General features: G+C 28.7%; 1 protein-coding gene across 1 annotated transcript; it reads right to left on the minus strand.

Moving 5' to 3' along the window:
- Positions 1-4,300: 4,300 nt before the first annotated feature.
- Positions 4,301-6,120, minus strand: LOC108346569 (protein DETOXIFICATION 51). The gene has a single exon (XM_017585640.2). It carries the CDS (start codon positions 5,947-5,949, stop codon positions 4,477-4,479), a length of 1,473 nt encoding a protein of 490 aa, XP_017441129.1. The 5' UTR covers positions 5,950-6,120; the 3' UTR covers positions 4,301-4,476.
- Positions 6,121-20,031: the final 13,911 nt, after the last annotated feature.

Consider the following 20,031-nt stretch of genomic DNA (forward strand, 5'->3'; position numbering starts at 1 on the left):
TATAATAATAATACTAAAATTAATAATATAATAGTAATAATATTTTATTTTATATTACTTTTAATCATATGAGTAAAACTGTAATTTAATAATTTTTTTAAAACATTATTTTATTCATCAAATCATCACAAATTTTCATAAATTTTTTTTTCAAATTTTTTCACTTTCATCTCCTAATTCTTTAAAATAAATAACACCACTTTTATCTCTTTATCTCCTCAAATTCATCTTTCCACCCTCTTTCAAATTAATCATTAGAAACAAATCTACTTAATATTATATCCTATATATCAATCACCTACCTTGCTTAATTGTTTACTCTAGAAAAAGAGACAACTATATACACGCATAAATTATTTAATAAAATACTTGAGGGTGTTTTAAAATGTTATTTTGTTTAATAACTCATTAGATTATTTAAATTACTCACAAACATTTTATTTTAACGTGATATCTACCAAGTCTATTTTAATTTAATATAACTTATTAATTTTAATTTTTTTACTTTAAATGATAACTCATGTTCCATTCTAATATAATTCACAATAATTATATTTTATTTTAAATTATTTTATAACCAAAAATAAAATATAAAATAATAACATTTCATTTTTATCAATTAATATAGTCTTGTTATTCTATCAAATCTATCACATTATTAACTAATTTTGTAAACTTTTATATTAAAGTTTTTCATTTTTCATCATTTTTCTCTTGATCCAAGTAATCATACTTTCACCTCTCTTACTCTTCAAATCTACTTTTCCAAATCTATCTTAAAAAATAAGCACACACTTAAAAATAATTTACAAAATAATCGAAAACTACCACAGTTTCGTTATCATACTTTCACCTCTCTTACTCTTCAAATCTACTTTTCCAAATCTATTTTAAAGAATAAACATACCCTTAAAATAATAATTTATAAAATAACCAAAAGCTACCACAATTGCATTATCAAACAAGTTTCGAATAAAAATGATTAAATTCGTTTTTCATGATTAGTTATGATATCATCTTAGTATTAATTATAGTTTTATGTCTTTTAATACATGAAAGTACATTTTAATACATTAAAACAAATAAATAAAATAAAAGAATAAAATAATAGTCGATCATATTATCCAATTAATAGATAAGTTAAACCGTTAGCACTTAGATAAAAAATATATAATTTAAAATATTTAATAAACAACAAATATTTAATTAAAACTTAACTGAGAAATGTTAAAACTGATAAATAACTTGAAATTTAATTATGTAGCAAACTTATTTCCAAAATTGAATATATATATATATATATATATATATATATATATGAAAAAAATTATTTCTTTATTTAAAAGATAAAGTTTTTTTTTCTGTTGCTGGCAATAGTTTGCCATTATTTGTTTCTGAAAAAAAAAGTTGCTGGATTTCTATGGAAAGAGAGAAAAACTTATAAAAGGAAAGCCGGAGGAATAAAATGCAAGATGAAACTTTAAATTTTGAAGATATTAAGTTCAAGTTGATCAAAGAATATTTTAAATTACTTTAAGAATATCAAGTACTAACTTGAACTTTAAAAATAAAAGTAAACCAATTGAATAAAATGTCAAAAAATAAAGAATAGTTTGTATAAACATGCTATATTATTAGGTTACGATGAAATTGACTTTGTGTTAAGGACCAAATTACAAAATGAGTGGTCAGTTGAAATGTTTAAAAAAAACTAAGTAATAACAACTATCATTTGTGATTAAAAATATAAATACGGTTCCTCTATAAATAATATATTATTTATTAATTATTATTTTTCGTGGTGTATCTACTAATTTTATAAAGGTTTTGACTAATAGTTTGGTAAATAAAATTATTAGATTGAGCCTTGGATATAAATTTTAGCAACGACCATGCGATAAGTCCAATAGTCACAAAGCCATAATATTCCTGGTCAGCCCTTAACAAATCCTCCGTCATCTTCAATTATGTCATCTAACATTAAATTTAAAAAAAAAGAAATTAAGTGAAGTCAAATAGATATAACTTACGTAGTCAATTACATACTTTGCTTACATGCATAAGAAATAAATATATATTAGCTAAAAAAATTATACGACTTATTTACAAACTCAAACACATGCTAGCTTTAATATAAGACTTAGATTTGATTTAAAGGGCGTGCTTAGTTTAATCAATTCAAATTAAAAATTTATTAATTTTTCCGTGAAAAAATAGTTCATTAACAAATTACTTTTTCGTATAAAATTTACATTATATTGATAAGATTGACGCCCACTTCAAATTTTCACAATACCAGACTTAATAACATCTTTTTAATTAATCAGAGCAATATCCTAAAGGTATCCTGAAATTTTCAAAATTACTTGTTTTTTTTTTTTTAATTACTAATTTATTATAAATGCTATATGGAACCTGCCTGAACTTCCATAGAGTAAATGGTGTATTATCATATCAACCTCAAAGCTCGTATAGTTTAAACTTAAAAAGCATAAGCTGATTTTACTTAATAAAAAAAAATATTCTATTTAATATTCTTTATGTTTTGTACTATAAATATTTATATAGCAAAAGACTAAATAACAATCGAGTAAGAAAAAGAATTATATTAATTTTGAATTTAAGATATTTAGAGAAAAAAATAATTGTTTTGAATATAGAGTTGAGGTCAATGATTTAGATTGTATGATGTTGTTTGAAGTTCAAATGTTGTCCAAAAGTTTAAGTGATATATTAAAATTGAAAAAGTACGGTAAAAAGTATTTTGATGTAAAAAGTATTTTGATATCAAAATTAATTTAATGTTTTACCATTAACAATATAATAATAAATGTGTATAATATTATTTTTTACCTCCCACTTTTATTTATAAATTTAGTAGATTTTAATTAACATTAATTTAATTAGTTTAATTATAAATAATCATATTTTAATTTTAAATTGATAAACATTAAAATTAATATATATAGTCTGATTTATGACAGAGCGAATTTAGTAATAACTTGATAGATAATTTGAATAATCACTGAGTATCTAATATGGATAGGATGATCATACATACACTAACATATGATAAGTTAGCAATACAACTTATATGTATTGTGTTATAATAAAATAACAAGAAAGTCGTAAACCATATATACAGCTTACATATTTCATTTATAATATTAATATATAACATGACGACTTCTACTTTTTTTTTTTTATAAAAGAAAAAAGGTTGTACAATCCAAGCATGTACGACTTACCAGTTAATTAAAAAAGAATGACACACACATACACATATATATATACACACACACACACACACACATATATATATATATATATATATATATATATATATATATATATATATATATATATATATATATATATATATATATATATATATATAATTTTAAATGAAATTTGCTTTTGAATAGATTAGGCATCTTATATACGTGGTTTCACATGTGATGATGAATTGTCGTTTTAATTTATGTAATGAAAATCAAATATATTGGTCAATAAGTAAAGAGTAATTATATCAGTGAAATACATGAAACATAAAAGAAAAATTAAAAGAAAAATTAAAAAAAAAAACTAGAAAAAAGAATTTGATAAGAAGTTAAAAGATATTTAAGTGGAGTTTGAAAAAACAAAATTGAAGGACTAAGATTCTGTGACATATGCTACCCACGCTCTGCACACCAACCTAATGCAGACAACACTAACACTGCAACAAATACGACCCTCTTTTCTTTCTCCTATCTCCTCTCCTATTTTCTTTTTGACGCACATATTGTTTCTATTTAATAATTTGAATGTGTAGTTTTGATAGAAAATAAAGAAAATGTAATTTTGACGTTAGTGTGAAGAAGAGTGTAAATAAAAAAAAAGTTGAATATATAAAGTTAGTGTGGAGGGTTGTGTTTGTTGTTAAAGAAAGTTAAGAAGAAAATATTTAGAGAGGGAATATGGGTCATTATCGGTGGCAGTGGCGAGAGATAAAGGCGAAAGTTAACAGAAGGGAGCTCCTCACACACCAGAGTACAGTACCATGCAAACATGCCTTTCTCTTCACTCATTTCCTCAAATGCACCCACCCAGGTGTCACTTCTTTATTCCACTCCCAAGGAACACGGATCCACACCCTTTCACAATCACTTTGTGCTTTCCTTACCCATTTCACACCAAAAATATTCTCAAATTTTTCTATAATCTTATTATTTTCATCACATCACCAATTTTTTCCTATTCACACATATCTTTTTTCCTACACCACATTTCCTGTAACTAAAATAATAACAAAACAATGTCAAAACACACACAATAATTTCCTTTATGTTATCCTCTCTTTCTATGTATCCAGTTCCCGTATGGGTGGGAAAAAAGAGGCAAAAAAAATGCAGTTATAATTCACTTTCTTTCATCTCAGTGAAATTACAAAATAAACCCCATCATCAACACGGGGTGTTGCTTTTCATCAAACAATCAAGCCAAGGGCGTCACGGTAACAATGCTGGTCAACGTTTGCTTCTGCTCATCCATCGTTCCATCATCGTGCCACATCAGCAACTGTGCCCGATGGGCTTCCACATCCCAATCTGTGGTCCCTATCACATACAACATAAGTCCCGCGCAACACACCTGGGCCGATAACAGGCCCAGCCACAGCCCACAGAACCCAACGTCTAACCAGAACCCAAGCCCAACCGCCACAGGCATTCCGACCAAATAGAATGCGCTCAGGTTGATGTTTGCCGCGGTGTTGGGTCGCGCCGTCCCTCTTACCACGCCACAACCCACCGTTTGTGGACAGTTGCCGAGTTCACAAATTCCGAGGATCGGAAGTGCCATGGATGTGATCCTTATAATGTTTTCGTCATTGGTGAACATTCTTCCCCAAGACCGTCTCGTTCCAATGGCAAAAAGCATGGCTGAGAAACCTATAATCACGGCCAGAAAAACAGATACTACGGTGGAAAGCTTCGCCCGATAAGGCTGATTTGCGCCCAGTTCGTTTCCAATGCGAGTGGAAACCGCAAAACTCAAAGAAGAGGGGAAAACGTAAATAAAGGAAGTTGTTTGAATGAGTATACCCATGGAAGCAACGGTTGAAGTGGGGTTAACCAAAAGCCCACACAAAACTATCATGATCTCGTACCACCACCACTCCAGGCAAACGGAGACGCAGCTCGGCGCGGCGAGCCGGAGCAGCGGCTTCCACCCGGAGAGACAGTCCCGGGTCGGCGCGGCGCAGTGGAGGCCTGTGAGGCAAACGTGCGTGGCGAGGAAGAGGAGGATGGAGAGGCTGGAGGCAGCGGAAGCTGCCGCGACGCCGGCGAGGCCAAGGCGGAGTCGCGTGACGAGAAGGTAGTTGAAGGGGAAGTGAAGGAGGGTTCCAGCCAGGGACGCTAAGGTGACCGGGTGGGTGATGCCCTGCGCGCGAAGGTAAATGCGGATTGGATGGAGGAAGGAGTGGGTGAGGAGGTCGGGAAGGGAAAAGATGAGGTAGGTGTGTGCCATGCGGGTGATGTTAGGGTCCTGGTGCAAGGGTAGAAGGATGTCTGAGATGTTGAGCCAGAGGAAAGATATTGGGATGGAGCAGAGTAGCAGAAACATTACACAGCGGTGGAGGGTCAATGACAAGACGTTCATGCGTTTTGCGCCGAAGGCTTGGGAGCATAGAGGTTCCATCCCAAGTGCCAGACCCGACAGCACCGAATAACCTGTGATGTTGGCAAAGGCCATTCCTAAGGACCCCGCCGCCAGTTCCAGGTCTCCTAGGTGTCCCAGGAACAGCATCGATACCATGGAACGCGCGTAGAATATAAGTGCCGTGAACGCTATGGGAAACGCTAGCTCCATCAGCGCTTTCACTTCTCTCCTTATTCCCCAACACTGCTTCTCTTTTTCCGCTGCCTCCATCATCGTGTATTCTCCTCCCTCTGCTTTTGATCCCATCCCAATGGATTAGTTCTACCAACTTGCACTTCACACTTCGCACTCCTCACTCTGTTATGTGTGGGATGACCCAAACAAACACTCCCACCCACAGAGTTAGTGAGAGTGTGTGAACAGATAGATAGATAGATACACGAAACTAATAATTACCAAGTTTGAATGACAAGTCCAGGAAGGCCACCCTTGTATAAATAGAGATTTCAACTCTTTTACCTCCTCTTTAAATATTTACATCTCTTCCTTTATTATATATAATTATTAATAACAAAAAAAAAAAGACGAGGGTTGATGTCAAGTTCCATGCTTTTGCAACAGTCATTCATGACTCACCTCTCTCGTTTCTTCTAATAACCTAAAATCTTACAACCTTTCTATACTTTTCTTAACATGTCATACTTTTCCAATCTCTTTGGTAAAAAATGTATATTTATGTTACGTGTGCTCAGGTTTAATGCCATTGTATGGATGAAAATTACTTAAATACGTGGGAAAGTCAGTGTATTCTGCGGGGAACAATTTCCAACAACGGAATAGCTATTTGGTTTTTGTGAAATTGTGATTATGCTAGTTTCTTGGCCTTCTTAGGTAACTGCGATATCAAATTACAAAAACTTCCAATTGATCACTGCCATCTTCAGGTGCAATGCAATTACTTCAATTTAATCCGAGAATTCTTGAAAAAGCATTAAAGCACTGGATTACTGACAAAGGTGTCATTCATCATTAAAACATAATGCATGTACGGCTTACATATTGGTCTAGCGAAAGCATTTGACTTTGCTCCACAATTATATCGTTAATGTATCTATCAAAAGCTAAGAATGTTCTTGACTTTCATTATTAACTTCAATTGCTAATTAACAATAATGAAAGTATTTTCTCCAATCTCAATTATAAGAAAAGAAAATTAACTTAAACACAAACAAATTTTAATTACTTTTCTTCTTATTCATTAATATTTATTTCTTTTAATTAAACTTTTTTATTATCATGAAAATGTTAATTTGTGCGATATTTTAATTTTAATTTAGACAGTAAAAAAATAGTTTATTATAAAGAGTAAAAAGCGTATGACCAAACATTGATTAGTGTTTGACCAGTAAGAACTTTCTCCTATGACAAACTTACCACAAACGTAGTCAGCCTTATCATGCTCTCTACTGTTAATGTTTTCATATTAAATTATATCTCAGCTGTTTCAAAATTTATTCAATGTTTTTATGTTTATAATAAGGCGTATAATATTTATCTATTTATTTTTAAAAACTGGCAGTGGTAATTAAATAAATATTATCTATCTCCCTCGCAATTAGTCCACTCTTAATCACATTTGTTTAAAATTAATTACGAGGAAGCGTGGTTTTCTGTTTAATCATGATATCTAAGTTTGATTTTAGTTGAGAAAGAAGACAATTAGGTAGTGTGTAGTCGGTAATAAGATATTAGTTGACTATTCGATGAATTGTATTTGTTCGATTTGATAAAGGAAAGGGCCACACGTGGAGTTTGAGAGCAAGACTTAATTTTTCATGGCATCTCCTGAACGTGAAGCAGCTGAAACTGGGTTTGAATGGAAGCAGCAAAAGGGTTTTAAAGTGGAGAAGTTAATAAAATGGTGTGGCATGCATATAGTATAAGCAAAAGGAGTATAAAAGAAAGGTTGATGAAAGAAGAGAGAAGCAAAAGATGGATAGGAGTATAAGAATATGTGGTGGATTGAGCATAATGGATCACATGGGTGCGTGCGAAATTGCCGGAGGCTGCACAGCACTCAGCTTCCATTTTCACAAACAGATGGTTGGAGGGAAACATCCCTCATAACAATAGGCCATACAGTACTGGTTAGCATTTACTACTTTCTACTTTGTAGCATTCTCTTTCTATCTATCTCTGTCTTGTTGAGTTGTTGGTATTAAGTGTTGTTGTCCCATCCAAATGTGCATGTTTTGCCTGTGTCCCTTGTTAGTGTCGTGTGTGTGACAATATGTAGAAGAGAAGAAAAGGAAATTGAGGAGAATAAGGTGGTAAAAAAATGTGTTATGATGTTGAAGAGATGAGAAAACGCAGTCCCCACCATCCCCATCTGACAGCTCTGAGAGTCTCACATTTGGGAGGCAGTGGCACCACTTCTTCTTTTTGTTTACTGTCATTGGGGGAAGCAGCCTACATAATGCAGTGTTGTTGTGTTGTGCTTCATTACTTGGTTGTCTCACTGACCATAGGTCACATAAAGCCACGTAAAATATTTAACATCTTCTGATTCCCAATTCAAACATAGTTGCATGTTTCTTTCTTTTGCATGACATGATGTCAACCCACCTTTGCTTTCACATATTCACTCCCAAAACTTTCCCAGAATGCCTACTTATGTTATCTGCAATCTGTCCCCCTTAAATAGTAAAACTATCCCACTCTTACAAATTCTCCAATTCTCAACAGTTTCACCTGCAAATCTCCATATACCTCACTACAGTAATTCTACAACATTATTATCTCGTTAGTATTCACTCACCTCCATTTCACAGTAACTATTACATTGAAATCTTTTATATATATTCTGTATGTTTTGTATTGAAAACGTGGTTTTCTTTATTGCTTTTTCCACTGCGCCTGTTTTACACCTTCACTTTGTAACTGATATTTGAAACACTGATATCTCACATGCTGAATAGGTAAAATGTAAAGGATAATGATATTTGACATTTTTTACAACATTTTAACGTCTACGTTTTATTTATTATGTGATTGGTGCAAAAATTCTCCACGATCAATAATAATAATTATAAACATCAACATGTACCAATAATAATAATCATAAACATCAACATAGACCAATTACATAATGATACGTAGATGGTGTTAAAATTTTGTAAAAAAAATACTATCTAAATATAAATGCATTTTAACCGGTCACTTTGGTGTGAGACAAGAAAAGTTACTCAAGAAGTATAAAGAAAGAAATACAGTGGTTTGTTCAAATAAATAATTTAATAAACATTTTTGTATAATTAAAATAAGTATTTTTTGTATGAAGTGCATGTTGACTGTTTCATTCATGCAAAAGTATATTCCTCTTAAATCATTTTGAAGTTTTTAAAGCTGTTTGAGAATTATAAATGTAATTTATTATTTCAAAAATGACTTTTATACTCGTAACTTTTTCATACCTTAATTTTATAATCACCATTTTTTTTCTCGTATGCTATGCATTTTTTTCTTTTCTTTTTACTTCCTCTTTCTTTCTTGGCATACGCACTTTTAAAACACAATTTCTTTCCAAAAATAATTTATTCATTTTATTGTTGTTTAACTTCAAAATCGATCATTTTAATTTGCTCATTTATTTATAGGTTTTAATTTATCCATTTATTATTTATGAATGTGATCTTTTACAGTTTCAATTATGTATTTCGATTCGTTCATTAAATTGATATTTAATATGTAGCATCAATGTTAGTATTACACTCTATTATACACATTAATTTAGGTTGGCACATTTATGATAGTATTTTAGTATCACATCAAATTTTTCATTAGAAATTCGATGTATAGGGATATTAAAAAAAGTTAATTAATTTTTAAAATAAAAAATGCTTAAATATTGTAGTGATTATTGCTAAGAAAAAATGAATTTACATATTAAGTATTTAGGCAATTGTGAACTTAACACAGGCGTGGTCATAAGGACACAAATATTAAATATATAGTAAAATAAGAATTATTATTTTTCTTATGTTTCTATCATTTTTTGTGTTAATTTGCATTATCTTTTTTCTTTATTCATGGAAATAAAGAAATACGCTTTTCTTGAATCAAGTGGGAGGAGGGGTAAATCACGAATCAAATTGTTATAATGCATTGTGCATGTTCGAGGTTTCATTCATCCGATAATTAAATATTGTTCCTTCTATTTTAGTTATTGTATTAATGAAGGAGAAAGATATTTTCGTACAAGTAACATAACCCTTGCATGTATGGATATACTTGGCTATTTTTGGGTAGCTTTAGCTGTATTATATCATTTACATTTTGATATTATTATGTCGTTTTGTTATTTTAAAAAAACGTGATCATCCAAATTTCAAGGTGATACACGTATAAGCATTATAATTTTTCTTTAGAAAAATATGCATTGAAAAAGTTGATATTATTAATTAGTTATTTGTACTATAAATGTTTATAATTATTAATGTTTCTGTAATTGTTTTATAGGATTGGTGCCAAAAATAGATTTTTGTTAAAGCAGAATAAAATCTTGTGACTTGACAAGAGTTGGAGGTTGGAAGGGTATGATATATTTAATATCAATAAGGAAGAAATATTTATCTTGAGTGATTTATTGTTTTACAAGTATAGTTTAATAATGGGATGATTAAAAAATGAGAAACTTAGAAAAAAGAAAAATGTTGAAATTGTTTATAAAAATTGTGGAGTATATAATAGTTTAATGATGAAAGTAGGTTTGCATGAGTTGTGAAGTGAGTATTGATTGTTGGTTTAAAGGGAACATGGTTGTTGATTGGGGTGAGGTGGGACCTTGCTTCTGAATTCAGCATCTTTCTTGGAGGGTGTGGCTATGAAGTATGATAGCCAGATATCATGGAAGAAGCACATGACACGATCAATTCTCAAACATCCATCTCTCTATACTCTTTCAATCACTCCACTTCAATTTACTTTTAAATATATAAGTGTGTACAATTTTGAGAAATTAAGTTAAATTTAAAATTTATTTTTTAATAAATAAAAATAGATACAATAAAATAATCTTGTAGTTAATCCACAGAAAAAATAAAATTGGAAGAAAATAGTAAAATATGTTGAGATGTAATAATTTTGGTTAGTATAATTATGAAAGTTATTTACTCTAGTATTTACTATTCTAATTGAATATTAGAAAGTTATTTCACTTGCAAAATATATTTATTTTCTCAATCATGGTTGAATAACACATAATAAAAACAATAGAGTATGGACATTTTATATTGATTAAAACTTAAAACGACATAAATAATATTGAGCATATTTTATTAGATTATTTTGGGATATATATAGCATTGATTGTAAAAGTATATATTATGCTTTCTTCATTAATAGCTTAAAAGTTTTGGACTTCCTATATAGATTAATTCTATCTCAAGTTTTTAATTAATTATATATTTGCATTTTGGTTACCAAGATGTTAAACCAACCTAACTCACATTTTAGAAATCAATAACTTTGAAACATAGTTTAATCTATTTCAAGCTAGTGAATTAATAGGTTAACATAGTTAAAGATGTTATGGTTTTTAATATATTTTATATAGTTTTAGCAGTTCACTCAAAAGTATATTAATTTAATTCATTGTTTATGGTTATACAAAGTTCCCTATTTAATTTAATTCTTTTATTGTATGAAAAGGATTTGAGCATGCATTATTTCCAAGATGGAAACGTTAATAATTCCTTACATAAAAATTTTAACTCTTTTTTTTAAGCTAGAGTCTATAAATTTGATTTGCTGTAACTAAGCGTGGATGACTTGCAAACTTTTATTTCTCTAATTCGATTTCTTGGGGGTTGGGGCATGTGGAATGCAATTTTTATATTTCACATATCTCATGAAAACAGAATTAAATATCTATTTATATAGACTTGGCAGCACCCCTATAAATAGTAAATAGCCAAAAACAGAAGCTTTGGTCACCAGATTCCCCTTTTTCCTCCCATCACAAGCTTTTACCTTTAGCCAAAAAGGTTAACATTATATGAATACAACACAACAACACTACCTATGCATGTAGCTCCATTTCTCCCACTTATATATATTTTAGAAAAATGTTTTATTTTCAATTTTATATGTACACAAGGAATTGTAGGTCATGATTGTCCTCTTTACACCCATTAAAGACTATGAAAAGAAGAGAAAGTATAATAATTTTAGAATGAGAAACTTTGGTAGAAATTGATTCATGTGAAATTAGTTTAGTTTTTTTTTTTTAAAAAGTTTAGAAAATAATAATTACATTAGTTAAAAATAAGAAAGACAGTTCATTGATGAAACTGTGAAAAGATTTTGGAAAAGAGATGCTAAGCCAGCTCCTTTCTACATACTCACAGCTCTCATCTTGGGATTCAGGAAAAAAGAATATCTCATAAGTCTCATCAACATGGGAATTGTATACCTTAAATAAAGCTTCCTTCTTGATCACCAAACCTTGCAATTAATTAATATAAGATCTATACTTTTTCATTCACCATTATTTCTGTCATCTTTTCTCTCAATAACCCTGATTTTCCTTCCTCACAAGGAAGTTTTGTTATCCAAGAAGATTGCATCTTGCCAAAACTATCAAAATAAAGAGCGACACTTGGAATTAGAGACCCACACGTTTGTCATAACCCACGTGGGGACTTTTTCCTGCACATGCTCATTAGACATTGTTTGCATCACTCACAAGATTGATCATTTTTCTCAACTTTCTTAACTAGCCAACTCATGATAAAAATCTCAGAAAAATGTGGTAAAAGTATAATATATTAGTTAAGTTTAGATCTGAATTCAATTATATGGAATCAATGTATATAATAAACAATATTTTTTAATTATGTATTGTTTCTTGTGAAGTTGAGATTAAGTCTTTTTTCAAAAATAATTTCTAAATTTCAAGTTTAGGTTAAAGCTTTATTTTCATAAATAATTTCTAAATTTCAAGTTTAGGTTAAAGCTTTATTTTCAGTCCTTTCTATATTGTTAGGTTAAGTCAAGTATTATTTCTTATGTTAAAATCAATGTTTGTTTGAATACTCTATTAATAAATGTGTAGTAAAAAATAATTAATTATTTGTATATCAAATCTGTATTTATAGATTTTTGGATGAATTTCTGATTAGTAATGACTTAATTATAACTCATACAATAATGATTTATCATAATTATTTTTATGGTTAATCTGGTACGTGGTCTGACCGATCGACCCATCAATTATTTTGTATTGGATCAAAAAATATGTTAATTGTTCAATCCGTGACTGTCTTGGCCATACTGTACATGTATTATTGGTTCATAAAAACCTTAAATTTTACCTTGTATTTCATGTTTTTGGCTTGTAATTAACCCTCTACTGTGTATGTATGTATGCAGAGTACCAATTATGACCAACCCAACTGTGTATTGCTGTGCGTGCCCTTTTTCATTTCATCCAAACAGCATTTCCCAGCTTGGTCACTGATTTTGACGAATTTGACTATGACCTGATTAGTTAGAGGTGTTAATTGGTGATTAATTTATTATACCTTGCCCCGAAGAAAAAGCCAGAAGCAAACAAAACCGTGGATTCCATGTAGCATGGCCGTGTGCAATGTATGGTGGTTTTTGCTTATAGGAGATTTAGGTGTTGTATAAAATCCAATGTTACAGGGTTAAGCGTATATTCCTCAACTTGTATAAAATAATTACTTTTTAATTAAGTTTTGTCGGTAAGAGAATTTGATCCCCACCCTACAAAATCAATGTTTTTCTGGGACCAAATGATCCATGATGCAGAAATATGCGATAAACTTTAGAATTGTTCGAAGCTCACGAGGTCATTTTTTTTAGTGGTGGTGCAGTCAAATGATAGAAAGAGTGAAGTCATCAGCATCCATTACAACAATTGAGCATTGCAAACATTATCTCTAAGGTTGTCTTTTAGTGTTGTCAAACTAGATATATTTATGCAGGAAGCAGGGAGCATTTTCACAAGGGGTGTCTACAAATTCAACCGCAATACAGAATGGGAAATGATTATAGTTAGATATGGTTGGATTTTGGGGGGTTAATTTTTTTGCATTGATCTATGCTAGACACATTATAGTTGGCCCGTAACATGTGCGGTTTATAATTAGCATGTTTGAATATGGAAATCAATCGTAAGAGTCATTAAAGAATCATTATTGCTGAATCCCATGAGACCATAAAAAAGTCATAATCACTTCCTCCATCAAAATAAAGACACTAGCCAGAGTCAAAAATCAGCTTCCAAATCACAAATTAATCACTTTTGTGAGTGATCCTTGCTTCTCATTTAAAAGCTCTCACATTTTCCTGTAGAGCAAATCCCTTTGATGCCGGAACTGAATATATATTGTCCTTTTTCACGTTGAATTTCATTTCACAAATTAATACCTTATAAGGTCAGAAAAGCTATCTGGATGTTTTAAACCGTGACACAATTACACAGAGTGATCTACAAAGTTACATCATATATATGGAGGTGTTACAGAATAAGGTCAAATTTCGATTGCTGCAGAATTATAGATTTGTATTCGTGAAAAGTAAGGCTTATAAAATTTGCACCTCACACAACCTATATTTTATTAGCATGTTTATATTTTAATATACTATTTTCTAAACCTCTTTATTTCTTATACTTAGGAAAATTTGTTCCCAAATGAATAAAAGATGATGAAAAAGAAAAACTCCTACTTTTGAGGCTAAGAATGTCTTTCGCTTGTTAGTATTTTTTTCCCGACGTGGGTAAAGTAAACCAAGAAAAAAAATGTAAACTGGCCCGAGAGAAAGAAAACAAATATGTTTTCTTCCTGCACCCCAATCATTACTAACTGTACCTCATATTAATGGAAAAGACTAAAATATTCTCTCTCATTGCACTACAGTACATTATCATTGAGAATGTCTATGCTGCAGAAGAAGATAGACAGAAACAGTGTTGTATAAAAAAACTCGTTCCAGAAAGTATCATACATGTTTCACAAATTTTGTTCCAAAAATTGTATTTCAGAAAGTTTATTCTAAAATGTATGTCGTATAATCCTGTTCCACAGATCCTATTGCAAAAATTCCATTAAGAAAATTTATTATGAAAATCATGTTCTAGAAATTCCAAAAAAGCGATTTCAAACGATTTTCAAAACAGGTAAACCAGAAGTCACTTTTACAAAGAGTAAAATGTCATTTTCAAAATTTTGGGGGTGCATCGAGCAATCATGGAGGTGCAGGGAAAAAATACCTGAGAACAAAGTCGGACTAATTTAAAGATACAGTATAATTTGTTGGCCCTTATTTTTAACATCTTACAGAGGAGAGTTTCTCCCTACACCACTGCTCCCTTCTCTCTACACCTCCCCAGCTTTTTTTATTTTCAAAAATAGTCTTACACCTCCCAATTTCTTTTATTTCCAAAAATATTCTTTTAAGTTAATTTTTCTTTTTTACTTTTACCATTTAGATTTTATTTTAAACCCTAATTCTACCCTCTCTTATTTCCACAGTCACTACACCCCACCCCAGTTCTCTCTCTCACGGATCTCTTCCCCATTTCCTTTTTTTCCCTTCTTCTTCCTCCCCTTTCACTTTTGATTTTCGTTTTCATTTGTCATTCTCATTTCTTCTTCCTTTGCATTTCTGTTTCACTGCTTCCATTGGCCGTTGAGTGGTGGTGTGGAGCACTGTCGAGGAACAGCATGGAGTAGAGCGGAGTTCTTCGTTTCGGCATCCAGGTTGGTTTGTTTGAGAGAGAGTGCTGCATCGAAAGATTTCTTGTTTGCTTGTAATGAGTGGTATTTTGGACCTTGTGTCCTCCTTAATTATAAAAGGGGCACACATACAAATGAAGAGGCACGGTGTAGGAGAGAAGAAATAAAGTGTGTCAGTGTTGTGTGCACCGCGTAGAAAAAGATTAAAAAGAGTGAGTAAAAATGAGGAGTACCGTTTGAAGAAGAAAGAAAGTTTATGTGTGTTCTGTGAGAACCATGAAGAACAAAACAGAGAGGAGGGTTGTATTTTAAATTGTGAGTGTATATTTATTGCATGTTTGTGAGATTTCAGAGTGTTGTGCTTATGTATTCTAGATTTCCAGAAAAAAAAATTAATTTATTAATAGAGAATATATTTCCAAAATTCTACAAATTCTTTGTGGGGGTGTAGAGATGATTTTAAAATATTTTTACCAACCATCTTTAACTCTAGGAATGTGGTGGTGTAGGAAGAATACTGTGGTGGTGTAGAAAAAGTACCCTCTTATATAATGACAAGTTTATGAATTATTTATATTAGGTAATGAATGGTTGAGTATTAAATTGTTTATAAAATAAATAATAACATATTAAAATATAAAAGTGCTGAAAGAAATTAACTATCAAAAACCTAAATAAACATTCTTAATATTGTAATAATTTTTGTGTCTCTCCCTCCATTCCCAAATCTAATCACCTTTGAAATATTGAAAAAGGCTGTTTCATTCAACACTTCATCTCTAACTATTTCAAAAATATTCTTTTAACCTTATTAAATATACTTTTTCACTTTTTCTCTTTCTATTTAAAGTAATTCTACTCCTTTAACTCTGCACCATTTTAACAAAATTTTTAAAATTTTGTTTTTATTTATAATTTAATAACTATTTAATTTAATTTTAAAATCTAATATTATTTAATATTTTTTCATATTTTAATAATTATTAAATATGTTTTGTATTATTATAATAATTATATTACAAAAATTAAAATTAAAATAATTAAAATAAAAGTAATAAAAATAAAAAAAATTATATAAAATCTGATTTAATATATATAAATATAATAAATTAATAAAATAGAATTTCAAAATTTTTAGATTCTTAATTATTATTATTGTTATTTTAATTTTTTTAATATTACTACTATTATATTTTAATAGTTATTTAAATATAAAATATATTACATTTTTAAATTAAATTAAATAATTAATAAAATATAAATAAAAAACAAATTTTTAGTGTCGGAATTGGAAATCTGATAACAGAGTTATCGGATACCAATATCCGATGACTTCTTTTTAAAGTTTATATTTTATTTAAAATTTATTAATAATTTAATTTTTCATATAATAATTATAATAAAAAATTAAAATTAAAATAAAAGCCATAAAAATAAAAATAATATATAAAATCTAATTTAATATATATAAATATATTAAATTAATAAAATAGGATTTTGAACTTTTTAGATTTTTTAATTATTATTGTTTTTATTTTAATTTTTTTATTATTACTACTATAATAATATAAAATATATTTTAATAATTATTTAAATATGAAATATATTAAATAATAACAATTTTTAAATTAAATTAAATAATTTATAAGATATAAATAAAAATCAAATTTTTAAAAATTTTACGTGGGAATTGGAAATCCTACCAATATCGGATAACTTTTTTAAATTTCATTTTTTATTTAAAATTTAATAATAATTTAATTTTTAATATAATATTTATATTAAAATAATTAAAATAAAAGTAATAAAAATAATGACAATTATATAAAATCTGATTTAATATATAAATATATTAAATTATATTAAAATATTAAATTAATAAAATAAGATTTCAAAAATTTTAGATCTCTTAATTATTATTATTTTTGTTTTTATTTTTCTAATATTACTACTATAATAATGTAAACTATATTTTAATAGTTATTTAAATATAAAATATATTAAATAATATTAATTTTTTAAATTAAATTAAATAATTAATAAAGTATAAATAAAAAACAAATTTTTCGTGTTGAAAATAGAAATCCAATAACATAGTTATTGGATACCAATATCCGATGAAATTTTTTAAAATTTTATTTTCTATTTAAAATTTAATAATAATTTAATTTAAATAAAAAATTATATTTTAATAATTATTAAAATATGAAAAAATATTAAATAATATTATATTTTTAAATTAAATTAAATAGTTATTAAATTATAAATAAGAGATAAAGTTTTAAAAATTTTGTTAAAAGGGTACAGAGTTAAAAAATGTAGGTGTAGGATTACTTTAAATAGAAAGAAAAAAAGTGAAAGAAATATTTACTAAGGTTAAAAATAAATTTTTGAAAAAGTTGAAGGTACAATGAAGTTTTGTTGGAGGTGCATAATGAAAGGAAAAATATATGTATAAAGTATGAACCCTTTACCGAATGGCCCAAATCCAATCCCCCGCCCCAGTATTACAATTTTAACAGCCCAACTCACCATTAATTAGCCTCCAACGGGTGAGAATCATGGTACTTGAATAAGAAGAACAACTATTAATATGAAAAAAAGCATGTTTGTAATGTGTCTTCGAATACACATATAAGAAAATTATCATACCACATAATGTTATCATAGAACATCGGACATAGTTCGGTCAAATAAACGTGTTGCCTTGTCTATCCACTTTGGGCACAAAATTGGTGGTATTATTCAGTTCTTTTCATTATTGTTCTTTTCATGTTTAAACATATTATTTATATTTACTTTTTTTTCTCGTATTGGTTCTATTAATTTTTCCAAAAGAGGAAGATTGAGAATATTTTTATTTAATTAATGAGGACAAACTACTAGGAAAATAAATATTTTTTACAAATTAGTTTCTATGTAAAGCAATTTTAACTTGTAAATGACTGAATATTTCTTTATCAACATAAAGTATTGTAATTTAAAATAAATTTCCATAAAAATCGAAATCTTTCAATAATTAGATGGAAGTAACTTAGAAAAAGAAATTAGTTTATAAACATAGTATAACTTTTAATTAACATTTTGGTTTCCACCCAATTTAACAGTTACTATTTAATTTGAGTGTTTTCTTCTTTATTAGATAGATAAAAAAAATTACTGAAACAACAAAATTTATTCTATCTTATATTAATTTGTGGAGGTTATAAAATTCTTGAAAATATAATTAAAACCTCTATTATTATTAATTTTTATAAACAATTCATCAACATTATTTAAAATCATATTAATTTGTGGAGGATTTTTTATAACATCTAACTCTCACTGAATATATATTTTTTAGTGTTTTATTCAAAAACGTAGCCAGCACTACATATAAATATTTCTTAACGAATCAAAGCGAATACCATTAAAGAAAAGAGTAACTCATATTTTATCAACAACTTTATAAAAATAAAGAAACATCAATTATTTTTAATGTTATCTTTACCTTCCTTTTTATTTTCATTAAATAGAATGGTAAAATTAAGAAGAAAGAATAGCCATGTTATTTTCAGTGGTAGTTCTCTTCTATCTTAAAAAAATATAATATTTTATAAATTACAAAATGAAAAAAATATAAACATTGGTGAGTAAGTTGGTTGGTTTTGAGTATTAGATTGTGATGTCATCTCATCATTGAATTAAAAAAACTTAATTGTGGTTAGGACAAGTATTTTATGTAATAAAATATATAACACTGATGAGAATAGAATATCAGGTATTTTAGCTTTTACGTACCAGCAAAATATGGCCTACGTCCTTGTCTAAATGAAAACGATACATTTATTATGAAAATAATGACAATAAATTCAAATCGGTTGAAAGAAAAATAAAATATTATGGAAAGAAGAGAAATTTCAGAAAACACAAGATGTTGAAAGGAATAGAATGTTGGTGTGGTTTATTTTGTACATGTAGTTAATAGAATTATTATACACACGAATGCTTAAAGAATATATCTTTGATTTTAGAAATAAAAAAAAAATGAAAGAATGGAAAGTGAGAGAATCTTTGGCGTGAGATGTTGGATTGGAATGATTTGGTTACACTTCCAATCAAAACCTGATCGCACCCAACATGCCTACAACAAAACCAAACCATGGATAACTACTAAGCAACACCAATCTTTTCAATTACTATTTTTTTTTCCTCCACTCTTCGTCAATTATTATTGTCCTCTTCTGTTTTGTGTCATTTCATTGTGAATGAACGCAAGAACCATCACGCCAATACTCCTTAAAATAAATGAAGATGAATTGTTGTAGTTGAATTTGTTAGGTTTTATGGATGGTAGGATCGTCTGGTCAGTTATGGATCAAGCGGTCAATAAAGCCTTCAATCCAATAATGAAATGATATGTAATAACTGATTATTTTTTGTTTAGTATTTATTATTAAGGTATCTGGATAAATTATGATTTTGGTATCGAAGTGTTTTTCTTATATATAATATCTAATTGGACCGAACGATGAAAATAAAATTGAAGATTAAACTGTAAACTAAGTTTGGAGTTCAAAAATTATTTGTATAAAAAGATCTAATCTTGACTCATAAACCAAAACAGTGAAGATTTTGTACCGAG

This window comes from Vigna angularis, chromosome 1 (genome assembly GCF_016808095.1).
Source record: "Vigna angularis cultivar LongXiaoDou No.4 chromosome 1, ASM1680809v1, whole genome shotgun sequence".
NCBI lineage: Eukaryota > Viridiplantae > Streptophyta > Magnoliopsida > Fabales > Fabaceae > Vigna > Vigna angularis.

What these genes read in the sequence shown, in the direction of transcription:
- LOC108346569 (XM_017585640.2), bottom strand. Translation starts at nt 5,949, where the DNA reads ATGGGATCAAAAGCAGAGGGAGGAGAATACACGATGATGGAGGCAGCG.